Raw genomic sequence first — 14,567 nt, 5'->3', positions numbered from 1 at the left:
CTAAGAAATCTGCTCTCAGGACACTTCATTACTGACACAGTTGACTGCTGGGAAGCCCAGACCGTAGTCTGCAGTAAAATCCCAACTATACTGCATTTCCAGCACGCACATGGCCTGCTTGTTCTTGAGCTACGGGGAATGTGACTAGGAATAAGGAAGCCATCAAGTGGTCCTGTGGGTGCTGCCGGGGGTTGGGGGGGCTGCACACTGTGGGCTCCAGGCCTTAATTGTTTTATCTTAATTACAATATACCAGACATACGGCACCCCCACCCCACATTGGTAATTTCTTAACTGAAAGTAAAAACAGGAGAGGGTAATTGTAGTCAATTTTGTGGACGCTACAAACAGGCTTGTCTCTGGTTGCTTAGGCTTCATCCTCACATGTGGGGCTCTCTGCCCAGTGCCTTCTGACCGGCTGCCCATTGGCTGCTGTCTGCATGAACGGTGGCTGGAGCCCTCTGCTTCTTCCCTGTGGTTTCCCCATGAAAGCTGACACTCACACATTGGGTCCTTCCTCAATCATCTGTGATTCCTTGTCGTCTGAAAGGAGCGTTTCAGCTCTGCCTGGCACACAGACCTTCTCTGGGCTGGCCCTGGCCAGCCTTTAGTCCCAGCAATCATCATGGACCAGGTTGTAAGTCCAAATATAGTGGACCACGTGCTCTCTGCTTCCCTACCTGTTCATGCAAGCTCCCCATCAGTATATCCCCTACGACTCTGTTTCCTCACGTCTACTGATGTCTCAAGGGACCACGCAAACTGGAATCCCACCATGTGCAAAATGCCGTTCGGGTCCTGTTGCTCTGGTCTAGATTCCTTCTGCCTCGAAGCAAAGTTGCTTATGTGTCTGTTTTCCACCTGGATGTGGTAGCTACAGTGCTGGGTCCAGAGCCTTGGGAAACCGGGAAAGTGAGAATGTCAGCCCTCAGGTGTGTAACTGGGGAAGGCGGAGGGCTCTGGAACAATGTGGTGTCCTGGAGATACTCATTTATTTCTCTAAAACATGAGAGTCCACAGGTTAAGTGGGCGAATCGGTGTGGCTTTGCTGCAGTGATGTTTTCTGAGCACCTGGTTCTTATAACACATTGCTTGGTCATCCTGTAGAATACCGTTTTCTTCCCCCGGGGTTGAAACTATTTTGCTATCGCAGCAAAGGTAAAAAAGAAAGGAAGAGAGAGCAGGGAAATGACTTGGAAGCCACACACATAATTTCCATTCACAATTAGCACACAGCAGGAACTAGGGGCAAGGCATGCTGGGAAATATCATCATCAATTTGGTGTCTGTATATCCAAGTAACATTCAGGGATTAGGATTCTAATTAACAATGGAGGAATGGACATTTGGGGAAAGTTGAACGCTCTATGATTGATTATAGCTTCAACCAATATTTATGATCATTTTCTGTAGGGGGACCTCTGTTTTCTGGAATGTTCGGAAGTAGATCAGAGAAACTTGTCCATGGGAATTTTAATTCTAAAAGAGGAAAGAACAAGAGTCTAGAAAATTCAGAAAGTGAGGCAGATGTGGTACACATCTGTAATCTCAGTACCCAGGAAAGAAAGATAGTAGGTTCAAGGCCAACCTGGGATAAATAGCAAGGCTCTGTCTCAAAAACAAAACAACAAAACAGAAGGTGGGGGTGAGGGCAACATGATATAGTAAAAACAACTTTGCCTTAACAGGGTATAGGAGATTGTGGTCCAGATTTACCACACAGAAGTTATATAACTGGAAAAAAAAAAAACTCACACACACACACACACACACACACACACACACGTCCCAGTTCTCTTAATCTAAAATGAGAGGGTTTCAAACTGTTTTTCTGGGCTCAAGCAGCCTAGCATGGGTGCAATGCAATCCAGCCAACTGAGGAAGGGAAGAGTTAGCTGTGGATGGACTGGGATGAGGACAAAGTCGACCTCCCTTAGGAAACTCAGCTTGTGTCTGTTCTCTCACTAAGTGCTTCCTTTGCATAAATGTTGATGATGGTAATCTGCAGAGTTCTCTTTAACTTTAGAAACTCCAGAAGGCAGGGGAGATAGAATTTGTGCTCTCATCGGCTCTGCAAAAAGTGACACAGGTGCTGTCATCTGCAGAAGAGGAACAAAACAAAGCCAAGCAACCAAGCAACCAACCTACCAACCAACTAAGCCCAAAACTAAAAAGCCACAGGAAAATCGTGCTTTAGCACTTAATGTCCTTTTTCTTTAAAGAAGGAATTTCTGGGCTGGAGAGATGGCTCAGTGGTTAAGAATACTGGCTGCTCTTCCAGAGGTCCTGAGTTCAATTCCCAGCAACCGCATGGTGGCTCACAACCATCTGTAATGGGATCTGGTGCCCTCTTCTAGTGTGTGTGAAGACAGTGACCTCATATACATTAAATAAATAATTTGAAAAAAAAAAAAAGGAATGTCTGAGCCAGGTCTCGTGGTGATATCTGTAATCTCAGTACATGGAGGGTTTGCTGTGAGTTTGAGGCTAGTTCAGGCTACACAGCAAGATTTTAAAACCACAGTAAATAACATTTTTAGCAGGTTCAGAAGAATAAAACATTAAATTTGTCTTTGACTTTTTTCTTTTTCGGTTGGGTGTTACAGAAGGATGGAGACCATTGCCAAATGAGAGGAAGCAGCCAGGTGTGGTGGCTCAGGCCTGCGGTCCTGGCACTGGGAGTTAAGGTAGCAGGATCTAGTGCTCAGGGCCTGCTTTGAACTAAGACCCTGCTAAAAAAGAAAAACAGGAACAAAGGGAAAAAAGGGAGGAAGGCAGGAAAGACCTTAGCGTCTGCAGGAATTTTTGATGCTGGTCACTGTGGCTGTGAAGGCCTTACTGGTTTCTTTTTCTTTTTAAAAAATATATATTGATTTACTTTACTTATGAGTACACTGTAGCTGTCTTCAGACACACCAGAAGAGGGCATCAGATCCCATTACAGATGGTTGTGAGCCACCCTGTGGTTGCTGGGAATTGAACTCAGGACCTCTGGAAGAGCAGCCAGTGTTCTTAACCGCTGAGCCATCTCTGCAGCCCCTTAGTGGTTTCTTGATAGTGAGAGAAAAGGAACCAGCTTCCTTCTGAAACCCGAACAGACAGACTGCTGTACAGCTGTCCCTCTGATGCCTTCAACAAGGTGGAACAAGAGACGAACGGTTTGGTTCAGCGCCCGCTGAAGCCGATGGGAATTTCTTGTAGTCTCTGTAAGAACTAGGGTTCTCCAAACAGCAGAAACTACTCGGGGATTCTGGGAAGAAACAAAGTTGCCAACCGGCTGAAACTTCCCACTAGTGATGGTCTGAATGAAAATGGCCCCCATAGACTCATAGGGAGTGGTATTATTGGAGGTGTGACCTGGTTGGGTTGGTGTGGGAGTAAGTGTGTCACTAGGGGCCTTTGAGGTTTTAGAAGTTGAAGTCAGGCCCAATGGCTCTGCCCAGAGGCAGGTGGGTCTCTGAGTTTAAGGCCAGCCTGGTCTACAGAGTGAGTTCCAGGACAGCCAGGGCTACACAGAGAAACCCTGTCTTGAAAGAAACCCAAACCAAAAAAGACAAAAACAAAAAGAAGAAAGCAACAGAGTTGCCTCTTTATAACAATAACACTCTACGACATTGCCTTTCACTACGCTGTTTTCCGGAGCTTGTTGCTAACATAAGTAGCCCCTGAACATATGTCTCAGCCTCACCTCCACCCTCAAAATCCCACAGGATCAAGGTTAACTGGCAAGCACAATATACACTCAACTCCCTTGCTGAAAATGTTATCTGGGAAATGTAGTTTTAGCCCATCTAGCTTCTGCAATACAGAAACGTTGGAGGTCCCACAACCATATCCTGCCCTGTTTTCCTCTATTCAGATTTTTTTAAAAAAGATTTTATTTATTTATTTTTTAAGTATGTGAGTACAGTGTCTCTCACTCAGACACACCAGAAGTGGGCAGCAGATCTCATTACAGATGGTTGTGAGCCACCATGTGGTTTCTGGGAATTGAACTCAGGACCTCTGGAAGAGCAGTCAGTGCTCTTAACCATTAAGCCATCTCCCCAGCCCCTCTATTCAGATTTTTACTCTGAGACCAGAAGAACTGATGACATCATTTCCTACGCGTCATTAGCAAACACTGACTGGGCAGGAGGAGCAGTGTGAATTATTACCACACGGGCCTCCTTCTTGCCGCCTTCTCCTCAGAGGTAGATGTTCTGTGGATTGTGGGATTCAGAACTGAGGTTTTCAGATGGCAAACAAGAACAGTGAATGCTGTGACTGTGTTTTGGGTTTAGAGAGCAGAACCAGCCCCACTGGGGGAGCCCCCTGGGGACCCGGCTTATGTAGAAACAGACACTGTGGGGAGGCACCCTAGAAACCATCAGCTCAGCATTTTCCAAAGGATGTTTCAAAAATGATTTAGATCCATATGATACTTTGCTCAAAATAAAAAACCCAAAAGTCATTCAGAGATCAAGTGCTTCTATAACAGGAATTTACTTAACTCTAATTTCTTTTTCCCAAATACATTTGACCAAATTGGCTCTCGAAACTCTTCCCTTTTGTGAGCCGTCCATACCTTATCCAGGCATCGGTGTCCCATGGGACATGTGTGGGAGGACTGGATGTCAAACCAGCTTTCCTTTTCCTCTAAAGAGGCTGAAGCTCAGAGGAGTGAAATTGTTTGCCCATGATCGCCAAAGCCACAGGTGGTAAGTGCTGGTCACAAGACCCAAGATTGCCGGCTGTTAATTCAGGGCCCCTTCCCTTTCCTCATAGTCACTGAAAGACATTCCTTACTTTTCTACGACAACATCTTTATGACAACAGATGCTAAGAGATAAGCTACTCAAGGAAAGCACACTCTGTGGCACATCCACCCACATGGAAAGACCCCCTCGCTCAACCCAGGCTCAACAGAGGAAATTAGTTATCTGTTGTTGCAACATAAATTATCCCCACAGTTAGCTGAAGCAAGAAAGCTTTCTTATCAGATTTGGGGCGAGAAGCTAGGAGTGACAGGGCTCTGGGATTCTGGTAAAAGTCGTTACAGTTGCAATGTCAGGGAGGAGTTTGTAATCTAAAGGCCAAGCTGGGTGCTGGCCTTTGGGAGGATGAGGCAGGAGGACCTTGTGAATTCCAAACCAGTCAGGACAGTGAGACCAAATTAAAATAACAAGGAAAACTCCTTCTGCCTGGCAGTGACCTTTAATCCCAGCAGGCCAGCCTGGACGACAGAGTGGGTTCCAGGACAACCAGGCCTACACAGAAACTCAAACCAACCAAAAAAAAAAAAAAAAAAAAAAAAAAAAAACCAAACCAAACCGGGGAAAAAAAATCCTTCTGCAAAATGTCTTACATAAGCTGAAATTTGATCTCTGTTGTGTTTGGGCTTTGCCTTCGGAGAGTAAAGGGGAGTACTGCCCCCCTAGGGTGGGCTAATTTTTGAAGGAATGAGGGCATTGTAAGAGTGGGTTACTAACTTGCATCCGTTGTACCTTTCCCTCGTTCTAAAGTCACTTCCCAACAGCACATGCTGAGGATGCTGAGGATGCTGATGCTGAGGATGCTGAGGATGCTGCTAGGATTCCTCAGTCTCTAGAACCATGATCCAAAATAGGTCTCTATTCCTTACAAATCACACATTATCACATCTTCCGTTATGGAAACAGATAGTGGGCTACGACAGACCCTGTGTCCAAAGCTAGATACCTCACCACTCTGTCCACATCAGTGTTGATTAGACATACGTCACCATGTCCCTTTGAAGTGAGATTCATCAAGCAATTTGTGCACTCGTATTAAAATCACCACCCCAGAAAGCGTTGCTGGGTTAAGGATGCTAATTAAATGACAGCATAAAACAGCAAGAGTAAAACAAACAATGAGCAGCAGAGAAATACTGTGTTAAGATCCATTTGGGGCAAGGCTGATTGGGAATTAAGAACTCCGGAAGAGATTGGAAACTCAAACCAATGTGGACCCTGACGTCCAAACCTCAATGCTCAGCACCGACATCTCTGAGCATCTTTCAGCGCGAGGCTTGTGAATGGACGAGCTCCTGAGAGGGAATGTGTGCTGCTGGCTCTGGGGTGAGAAGAAAAGCCGAGGATTTGTGTCAGGAATGAGTGAGTGATCCAGAAAGCATAGCTGGGGTTTGACTTGGGCCTTCCCAAGCCAATGTTTCCCTCCGTAAGCCTTTGAATTCTGGGAGTGTTGCAATAGCCAGACTTGAGTGAGAGGGTCAGATTCCAGCTCTATTCTTCATGTCTTCCCCATCTTCTCCTAAAGGTTATATCCATCTCCCTCTGCTGCTTGAAAGCAAACTATCATGACCTAATTGCCTAAGAATTTATTTCCAAATAGTTGTTGACAGAGCCCTAAAGTTTCAGAAAGATCAGACAGATCATATTCCCGCTTTTACTTGAGAATTTTTTCTTTTAAGATTAAAAGGAAAAAAAAAAAAAAAACCTAGCTATGCTCCCCAAAGAACTCTTGTGTGTGGCACCTGGGGTATTCAGTCAATCAACACGCATTTCTTGGACGTTCGATAAAGAGAAGGTGTTCCCTAGGACTCATATATTAGGGAGCCAAACTGAAAACAGATGCAGATAGATCCAAAGGTGGGGCTGAGAGAGAGGAAAGGGTGAGATTACATCTAGGCAGTTGTCCAGAGGGAGGTAAAGTTATTCAGCGAAATAGAAAAGATGAACTCAGAGTTTATCTAAATGTATGGGGGATGATTCGGGGAAAGGCCAGGAGAGGGAAGATGAAGCTGAATATTTGGGCCAGACTTTGGGGGGTGAGGGGGAGCCACTGGAACTGGAATGTATGGGAGACATCCTGGAAGGGGGTGTGGAAACAGCGGTGGCAGGGTCACCGAGGCTGGGATGTAGCTCAGTCGTGGACCGCTTGCTTGCCTAGTGTGTGAGAGGCCCTGGGTTCCATTCCTAGCACCAAAATTAATAAAAGTGAAATAAAATCTAAAAGACGGCTCTAAGAGTCTGTTGTGGCAGAGCAGGTCCTTTGTAAAGGGCAAAGGGGCTTTTAACATACTCTCTGTCAGATCAAACCAAAGGTCCAAAGACCCCCTAAATCCACAAATGATTTTCAAAACAAAACAACAACAAAAATACCCTTCAGGTATTCTGAAGAGATGGCTCAGCAGTTGAAAGCACCAGCTGCTCTTCCAGAGAGCCTGGGCTCGAACTCGCCACCTACTGTTGCTCACAGTTCTCTGAAGCTCCAGTAAGAGAGGATATGATCCTTATTTTGGCCTCTGTGGGCACTGCATAGCCATGAATGCAGGCAAAACACCCAGACACAAAAAAATGTACATGAGTATAATTTAAAAACAATTGCGCTTCAATTAGTGGAGCGTCGTAGAAAGGTTGACTTGTTTTATGGGTCATTGTAGGAAGAGGTGAGTTTAAGATTTTTCCTCATTTTCTAAGGTACCACTGCATCTCCATCCAGGCTGACGGTCAAGCAGCTGTTCCAAGGAAAAGCCGGAGAGAGAATGCCAAGCTGACTCCTTCAGCACAATGAATGCTTTTGAATTTGAGAAGCAGGTGGGATTTTGTGTGTGATCCCTGGGACTGGGAGAAGATGCGGGTAACTCTCCATTGATTTAGCCTATGTTTTATTTCTCTTTCTCTGAAATTTGGAGGGCGGGGGTTTGGGACTCGAACTCAGGACCTTGTGCACGCCAGGCACTCTACCTACCATCCATTCCTGTCTCTGAACTCTTTTCATGAACATTTATATGTGTTGGTAGCTGTGATGGGTGTTGGAGACCATGATGTGTCTGACAAACTCAATACTTAAATATTTCTGTTTCTGCTACTTGTTTCTACATCATCCAAAGAAAAACCACTTCCTCAGGGATGGCACAGACAAATGTGAGACAGGTGACTGTCCCATTTGCTTTCCTGCTGGCCCACCAGCTGTACCACAGAGTCCTTCCAACTGTCTCATTCCTGCTCCAACAGATTCAGACCCAAGACATTTAGAAATCCATCTTCTGGTCTAACCCAATGGTGATGCTGGATTTAGAATCAAATTTATCACATTCCCCAGAATCCCTATAGTGGGGGGAACTTACAGCAAAAGATGCAGGCTATAAAATTCAGTCAAGGGATTTCCCCCCACACCCTCCCCACCCGGTATATCTCATCATTTTGGGTGAGGAAACATGGACACAGGAAACATCATCAGTCCACACAGGGGACGAGCCAAGGCTATGGAAACCTGGCCCTGAATCCAGGTCCTCCTCATTAAGCCAATCGTGACATAACCAATTCGCACAGCTTTTAATCTTCCGTCAAGGGGCTTGCTGGCTGTGCGGCTCCTGCAAGCCTATCCTGATGGTTTCTGGGTGGTTGATACTCATCACCCTCCGACTTCAATTCCTTTTCTCCTTTGCAAAATGGCTACTGTCCAGAGCCAGCAGCTCTTTTCCAAAAAAACGTTCCTGTGCCAAAAGGAAACTTTGGAAACTGCCTTGCTGTCTGTTAGGAGCCAGGTGACTCATAGCAGGGAAACCAACTCACATAACAAGAATGCCCGATTGGATTACCAATTAGCCATCTCCACCTCAGGAGTGTGGTTGGAAAGAAGAGAAAAGGCAGTGTTTAGTTTGGGCAAATACCAAAAGGGCTTTATCATCCTGATCAAGGCACCGGCCTGGCACACCAGATCTCTTCCAAGCTATTCCTCTGCAACTCCTGTCTCCAGATGTTGCTGCAAGAGAGAACTTGTTCCTCGAACATAGGGTTATTGTGTCTGGACCACAGAGGAACCTCTGTGTCAGGGAGTGGGAAAACCTGGCTGTTTCATGTCTGTTTTTAATGATGCCTCCGCTGCTGCTGGGAACCTTCGGTAACTGAAGGTAAAGCCTGCCCTTCTGAGAACGAGGCTGCTGCTATCCTACCTTGTTCCAGTGGCAGTGCCTCTATTCCGGTGAGCCCTGGGAGGGTCAGGCAGACGTTTTCACCGTCTGGACTCAGCAAGCTGTGTTTCAGTGTAGGATCTCTGGAGTCTTCTTGAAAGCAAACACAAGTAGGGGCCTCGTTAGCTCCAGTGCAGGGGAGGGAGGCTGAGCCTGGCTGCATTCCCCTAAGCCCAGGTGGGCGCTGGAGTGACTCTGCTGGTGTGTTCTATGCTTGCCAGAGATCAGAGGCACTTGGCAGAGAGGGCTCTGTTGTCTGTGCCTTGTCCTCTGGGGGTCAGGACAAGATGGAGAAAGGAAGACTTCCATGAGCTTACACCATACCTATGCAGGGTCTGGAGAAGGTGGCAGCTCTGGGCATTTTGAAGCTGGGGTTAAGCCAGTGGGGGGTCCATCTCCAGTTAAGTGCAACCTAGTCCCTGGGTACAGGGTTTGGTGCCCCTTGCCTTTGCCTTTTCTCTGGGCCGATGCCTCAGTGAGGTATTCCATGTGTAGACTAGGACCAAGTCCTGAGACTGCACAGGAACTCCCAGGCTGCACCGGGAAGTTGTCTGTCCCTTGGTCACTCGAAAAAACTCAAGGTGTTTGTGTAAACTTACTATGAAAGAAAAACAGGTTTTTTTTTTTTTTTTTTCTTTTCTGCTCTGTCTCAACACAAATCATGCCTGTGACCAGATGTGTGGAGGTTTTCCTCTCTCCAAGACACACCTGTCGCTGACAACAGTGGGGCTTCCTGTACTTCTTTCTGCTCAATGCTGACATTGCTACCTGGAGTCCTTGTCAGAGTCCTCAGGTTAGAGGCTCCGCTCCACAGGGCTGTCCCCACTGCAGCAGTGGACTGCAAGTCCCCACTTGTGGTCTGTGCTTCCAACCAACTAGTTATAAAGTGGGGTCCCACGAGTCGCTCCTCGAGTCTGATACTTTCTTAGGACGCTCGCAGAGCTTGCTCACAGACACTTAGGAACTCAGCCTGGCAGCCAGCAGATGCACAGGAACTGGGACCCACTGAGCCCTCTCCGAGCACCTGTGATGTCATCAGCATAAACTACATTAGTATCAAAGAGGCATCCTCTGTGTAAGAAGAGACACTTCTATCTGGAAACTCCACGGGGTTTTAGGTCTGGGACACAAACCAGGGACAGAGGCTTGAATGTAGCTCATATTATATTACTTTTACGTTTCCTGTTTCCAAGGCAAAGGGGCAGTAATAAGGCAGGCCTCCAGCTAGAGTGGATGCTTACAAACATAAATACGAATAAAGATACGTACACATGTGTATATATGTGCATACTCTCAAAAGACTAACATACACAACCTCATACACGCAGGCATGCATGCAAGCTTTTATACATGTCACACATAAACAATGGCCCACGTGCACGGAAACATGCACTCTGTCACAGGCTTGAATTCATCTTAGGCATGTGCTAAGACATGCTTAGACATGTACTGGGATGTATTATACACACAGCACATGCTTGTCCTTACATGGACAGATAAGCTTACATATACCACCACAACTCTGAGATCCATGAGCGTGTGTCACTCTTTTGCACACATGCATACACCCCCAATATATACACTCGAGGCTTCTTGTCTCCGTCCTGCCTGAGCCACCCAAGTCTAACTATATTCTGTCTTTATGAGATTACCCAAGACTGTGTGTCTATATGTACCGTGATTTGTCCAGGGCTACTGACCTCCAGGATGGCCCTTGTTGAAGAAGGGACACTAGTCAAACTTGAGTCCTTTGTATCACATGTAGGGGGATGAGGCTGAGAGAAAATGCTCAAAGGCACTGGGACAGAAAGAGAGGGGTGGGAAAGAAGGGCTTTGATTTTGACTACTTCACCCCTAAACAGAGAAACTGCAAACACGGAATGGAGTTATTGACTTACATACTTAGTTTATGCTCACAAGAACTTAGGCACACATGCTTTGAGGACAGAATGAGAGCTGGAAGGGGAGAGGGGTGGGGGTAGGGGAGTGTGATTGATTTAAATAGCGGCAGCCTGTTTCTCAGTAGCATGAAAGGAAAGGAGTCTAGCTGCTGTCTCCTGAGGCTCTCGGGTCCCCAGTTCTCTCGGTACGGGCTGTTCTGTGAACAGGGACGCCTCTTGCTTTGCATAACCTGTCTCTTCCACACTTGCTAGCTCCTTCATGTGGTGCTCCCCAGAGGAGGAAGTGGCTCAGGGCTCTGAGGGGGGAGGAGCAGTGAATGGGTTAATATCTATTATTCATTATTTTCACTTTTTGTGTATGGGAGTTTGTAAGAATGAACAGAAGCAAATGCTCTATGTATCGGCCCAGTGACCAAGGAGAGGCCAGAAGAGGGCGTCACATTCCCTGAATCTGGAGTTAACAGATTCAGATGATTGTGAGTGAACTTGTGCTGGGAACAGCAGTCGTCAGAAAGAGCAAATGCTTTTTACTGCTGAGCCCACTCCCCCTCCCCCCACTACACTTTGACAACTGCCTGTCAGTTTCTAGCATGGCGTCTTTCTTGAGATTCTTAGCCACTTGCTTTCTGAACTGCCTACAGTTCAGAGACCTTGTATCAGCGGCTACTGCACAGTGTTCAAAGTGTTGCTTTGGATCCTGGTCCCTCGGTGCCTGCCAGTGTCTAAGTGGGGTTCATTTACAGAGGGCATGGCTTGCCCTGTTTCATCTTCCAATAGGAACACAGCCTTTTCCTCCCGTGAAGAGGCGTCAGTTCTGCCCTGGGCTGGAGTATGGCTTCCCTCAGCTAACTTTATCTCCTGCAAGGTCTACTGGTTCCTGTGCCCTGGGAGGGTTCAGGCTTGGAGTGGCGTTAAGTATGTCTACATCACCCAGTGATGGGCACCCTAGGAGCTAGCTCATGGCTGCCTGGCAACCTTGTACTAGAGCCACAGGAAAGCCAATAGGAAGACAGTGAGGTAGAGTCTCCATGCACTCCAGAGTGGTTACCTGGTGGGACCCTCTCCTTTGGGTGACCCGTGGGACTACTGAAGTCTGATGTCCTGCTTCTGTCCATGTCTCCTTGGATCTCTGGACTTTTCTTTCCTTTAATTGGGGGCAGAAGACCCAGGGGTTGATTCACATTCTGGGCCTGGATATCACTATCTTCTAAAGCAAAATGAGGGGAAAAATCATGAGTGAAAAACCTGTAAATCAGGAAGACAGAGCGTATCTTTTCTGGCCTGGCTGATCGGTACAGGTGTTAGACATGATGACTCGACTTGTTTTCTGCTCTGTTCTTCTTTCTCAGACCTGCTCAGGAGTAGGTAGCGGCCTAGTGACGTTGCTCTTGGCTAGAACATGACCCTTCCTTTGAGGACTTGCACAGAGTGGGGAGGGATGGAGAAGTGATAGCTGCCCTTGTCATCTTATAGATGGGACCCAGAGATGGGAACGGGACCGAGTGGCTGTAGCCCCAGGATGAAGGCTCTGAGTACTAGGGCTCTGGGGATTTTGATTATGAGACAGTTTTGTTTTTTTCTTTAGAGACAACATTCTACAGTCCAGTCTGGCTTTCACATGTGGTGTCTCTGCCTCAGTTTCCCAAATGCTAGGATCACATGCCTATGCTATTACACCCAGCTAGAAACAGATTTCTTCCTTCCTTCCTTCCTTCCTTTCTTCTTTTTTAAAAATAATTTATTTATTTATTCATTTCATGTGTGTGAGTACACTGTCGCTGTCTTCAGACACACCAGAAGAGGGCATCAGATCCCCACTATAGATGGTTGTGAGCCACCCTGTAGTTGCTGGGAATTGAACTCAGGACCTCTGGAAGAGCAGTCAGTGCTCTGAACCGCTGAGCCATCTCTCCAGCCAAGATACAGATTTCTGATAAAGCAATTTTTTTTTGGTTTTGTTTTACGCAAAGCTAATGATCACATTCCCTTCTTAAGTTATGCAGGGTATTAAGATACAGCTGCCTGTTGATTCTGGGACAGACTGTGAATACATACATTCTCCAGTGCTTAAGTTCCTTATATAAAATGGCATAGTGTTTACTTATAACCACATGCACTCCCATGTATACTTGTTTCTAGGTTCCTTATAATGGCTGATACAATGTAAACACTATGCAAATAGTTGTTATTTTGTACTGTTTTGGGGAAAGTAGCCCCCAAAGAGGGGCTGTTTAGTACAGTTGATTTTTTTCCCCCAAATACTTTTGATTTGTAGGTGGTTGAATCTGTGAATGTAGAGTGAGCACTTTGGGAAGGAGGGACAACCATACCACCCCCCCAGATGGTAGACAAAGGACCACAGGACTGATAAAGAAGACTCCAGAGAACACCTCTTACTCTTCACCTCCACTCTCTCCTCTCAGACCCAGCATCCTCTGTCCTAAGAAGACAGACCTGGGACATCACCTCCAAAAGCCTGGCTTTGTCTTCAGAGACAATGAACTATATTTTATATCTGACCCAAGCATTCCTTTCGGGCTTAAAGCTGGCTTCATACATAATCTCAGAAAAGTACAAAAAGAAGTCCTATCCCCCTCCGGAGGCAGAGTATCTCTCTACATAGCTTTGGCTGTCCTGGAACTCATAGAGATCCACCTACCTGCCTCTGCCTCCTGAGTGCTGGATTTAAAGGTGTGAGCCACCTCACCTGACAGAAGTATTTTCACACTGGAGAAATCCGGCCTAGTGCAGTTAGCATCACCTCCTAGAACACACTGTCACTGATGTCATAAGAAAGTGACCTGGAACCTGAAGTACCCTTGGCCGCCTGTCATTCCAGCTCTTGGGAGACAGACACTGGAGGATCAGAAGTTCAAGGTCACCCTTAGCTACACAGTGAGTCTGGACCCAGCCTGGGCTATATTTTTACATGAGATTCTGTCTTAGTAAAACAAAACAAACCAAACCTAACCTAACCTACATGAAACGAAATGAAACTAAGCAGCAACAATAACCTGAACACCAAACCATGCCTAGAGAACTCTTAAGGGTTAAAAGACCCCGAGAAGAGCTGACAGCTAAATGCAATGCCTGGGCCTGAATTGAATTTTGGTTTTGGGGGAAAAAACAAAAAACAAAAATGACAGAGAACATTGTTATAACGAGAAAAATTTGAATAAGGATTTTATATTGGAAAACGTTTCTGCACCAATGTTAAAGTTCTTAAATGTGTGTTGTTGGGATGAGAATATTGTGCTGATAGAATGTCTAATATCTGCAACTTACCCCCACATAGGGAAATGCACATATGTAGCTATGTGAAGGTATATGGCTTCACTTCCAGGCTGTTAAAGAGGAAGTGTTCTAGGGCTGAGCAAGAGAATGGGCATGTGCAGCCGTAGTGGCCGTGGGACAGAGACTCACCAGCTCTCAATGCCCTGTAGCAGCTCTGTGGGGATATAAGGTGTGAAAAAGCTTGCCTTCTCCACGCCTCCTGAGTTGGCTCCACTTTCTGGGGATGGCCTTGAGCTGAGGACCTTCCTTGGGCTCCCTTTCTTATGAGGTTGGGTCATACACTAAACTAACCCACCCTGACTCGTCTGAGACTTCTACTTGGCCAAAGATGGGCTAGCTGTTGTCTCTCAACCCCCGGTGGGTAAATATTGTAGGCCACAGGGGGTAGAGGGCAGCACGTGGTGGGCAATGCCGATGGGAAACTACACAGAGCTG

At 46.4% G+C, this 14,567-nt stretch overlaps 1 protein-coding gene across 3 annotated transcripts in view; it reads right to left on the bottom strand.

The window, feature by feature from the left end:
* The window catches only part of KIAA2012, a gene marked incomplete at its 5' end in the record, with an annotated part of 86,099 nt that overhangs the window by 62,569 nt on the left and 8,963 nt on the right, over positions 1 to 14,567 (bottom strand). For all 3 annotated transcript variants that reach the window (XM_080933243.1, XM_080933242.1, XM_080933244.1), the window contains 2 exons: positions 8,920 to 9,030; positions 11,887 to 12,045. In XM_080933243.1, coding sequence (XP_080789369.1) covers positions 8,920 to 9,030; positions 11,887 to 12,045 — 270 coding nt within the window. The remainder of the gene's footprint in view (positions 1 to 8,919; positions 9,031 to 11,886; positions 12,046 to 14,567) is intronic.

The sequence above is a fragment of the Micromys minutus genome (assembly GCF_963924665.1).
Source record: "Micromys minutus genome assembly, chromosome: 19".
Taxonomy (NCBI): Eukaryota; Metazoa; Chordata; class Mammalia; order Rodentia; family Muridae; genus Micromys; species Micromys minutus.
The sequence above is the reverse complement of the archived record's forward strand: the minus strand, read 5'-3'. Positions and strand labels throughout refer to the sequence as shown.